The following is a 1,180-nucleotide window of genomic DNA, read 5'->3' as shown; positions in this document are numbered from 1 at the left end:
GTTTACGTATTGGGCGTGTTGAAGTCACCCGAGCAGAAACTCTGAGCTCGATGTGAGCTCAAAGGTGTAGGCGGATCGGCTTCGGATGTTCATACTCTGTCGACAAGAATGGCCAAAAGCTAGATGTTCTCGTTGACACTGGTCTGGTTCTTTTTCTTATCTGGAAGGATTGGCTCGAGAAAAACAGTAGAATCCTCTGCAAGGATTGGCCCATGGGGTGTTTCGAATGTTCTCCGCCTTGCTCTGTGGGTAACGTGACGAGAACTGCTACTTTCGGTGGAGGAGTCACGGTGAAAATGTTTCAGCATAAAGCGAAGTTAACGGTGGGTCAGGTGTCGCAGACCCTCACTTTCGGACTGATATTTCAACACACTCCTCCCATCGATCCCATGAATCCTCCGGTAAATTTGATGGGTCTTGGCTATGATAAAGGTTTTGTGAACTTCCCGTCCATGATGACGCAATTGCGATCATCACGAACTATATCGACCGGTATTATCGCCCTCTACTTGTATCCTCCCGCTGATCCCAATGAGGATACCGCTGATGGAGGCCTACTCCTGGGTGGAGGCGATCCTGGATTATATGAGGGTGCATTGAAGTATATCGACTTCTCTACACACGGACGTTACACCGTAAATATCGATAAGCTACAAGTCGGTGATGGACACATAACTCTTGGTATGAATATGAACGTACTACTCGACACCGGCAGCAACATTCTACTTGTCCCAGGACTATACTACAACAGTCTCATCGAGGATATTAGAGCCCAAACTTACAAGGCTGCAGGTGTGCATGTCGATTTCGTGTACGATCCAGTAAAGAAGAGATGGTTCTTTCCCTGCCAATACAAGACCAAATTGCCACCGTTGCGGTTTTACTTGGGCCCTCAAGGCATGATCCCATTCTCGATGACATACATGCACTACGCTAAGAGAATGACCTATAACCCTGTTATTTGTAGTCTTATTATCAAGAAGAATCGCAAGAACGAATGGATCTTTCCCGATCGTATACTGATCGATAACTATTTCCAGTTCGACCCTACTCTCAAACGAGTGGGAATTGGCAAGTTGAAACCGCGATCTCCGTAAACAATTCTCTCCTTTTGTAGAGAGAATTATCTCCTCTTATCTCTTCTGCTTATCTCTATCTCATTTCTTTTCATTCCATTCTT

At 45.7% G+C, this 1,180-nt stretch overlaps 1 protein-coding gene across 1 annotated transcript; it reads left to right on the top strand.

The window, feature by feature from the left end:
• Window positions 1-155: 155 nt before the first annotated feature.
• Pmar_PMAR010449 (Renin precursor, putative) lies at window positions 156-1,097 on the top strand (the record flags this gene model as incomplete). Its single annotated transcript, XM_002779978.1, has 1 exon — window positions 156-1,097. The coding sequence occupies exon 1, from the start codon at window positions 213-215 to the stop codon at window positions 1,095-1,097; it is 885 nt and encodes a 294-aa protein (XP_002780024.1). The 5' UTR covers window positions 156-212.
• Window positions 1,098-1,180: the final 83 nt, after the last annotated feature.

The sequence above is a fragment of the Perkinsus marinus genome (genome assembly GCF_000006405.1).
Source record: "Perkinsus marinus ATCC 50983 genomic scaffold scf_1104296944750, whole genome shotgun sequence".
NCBI lineage: Eukaryota > Perkinsozoa > Perkinsida > Perkinsidae > Perkinsus > Perkinsus marinus.
This window is presented reverse-complemented; position numbering and strand designations above follow the sequence as displayed.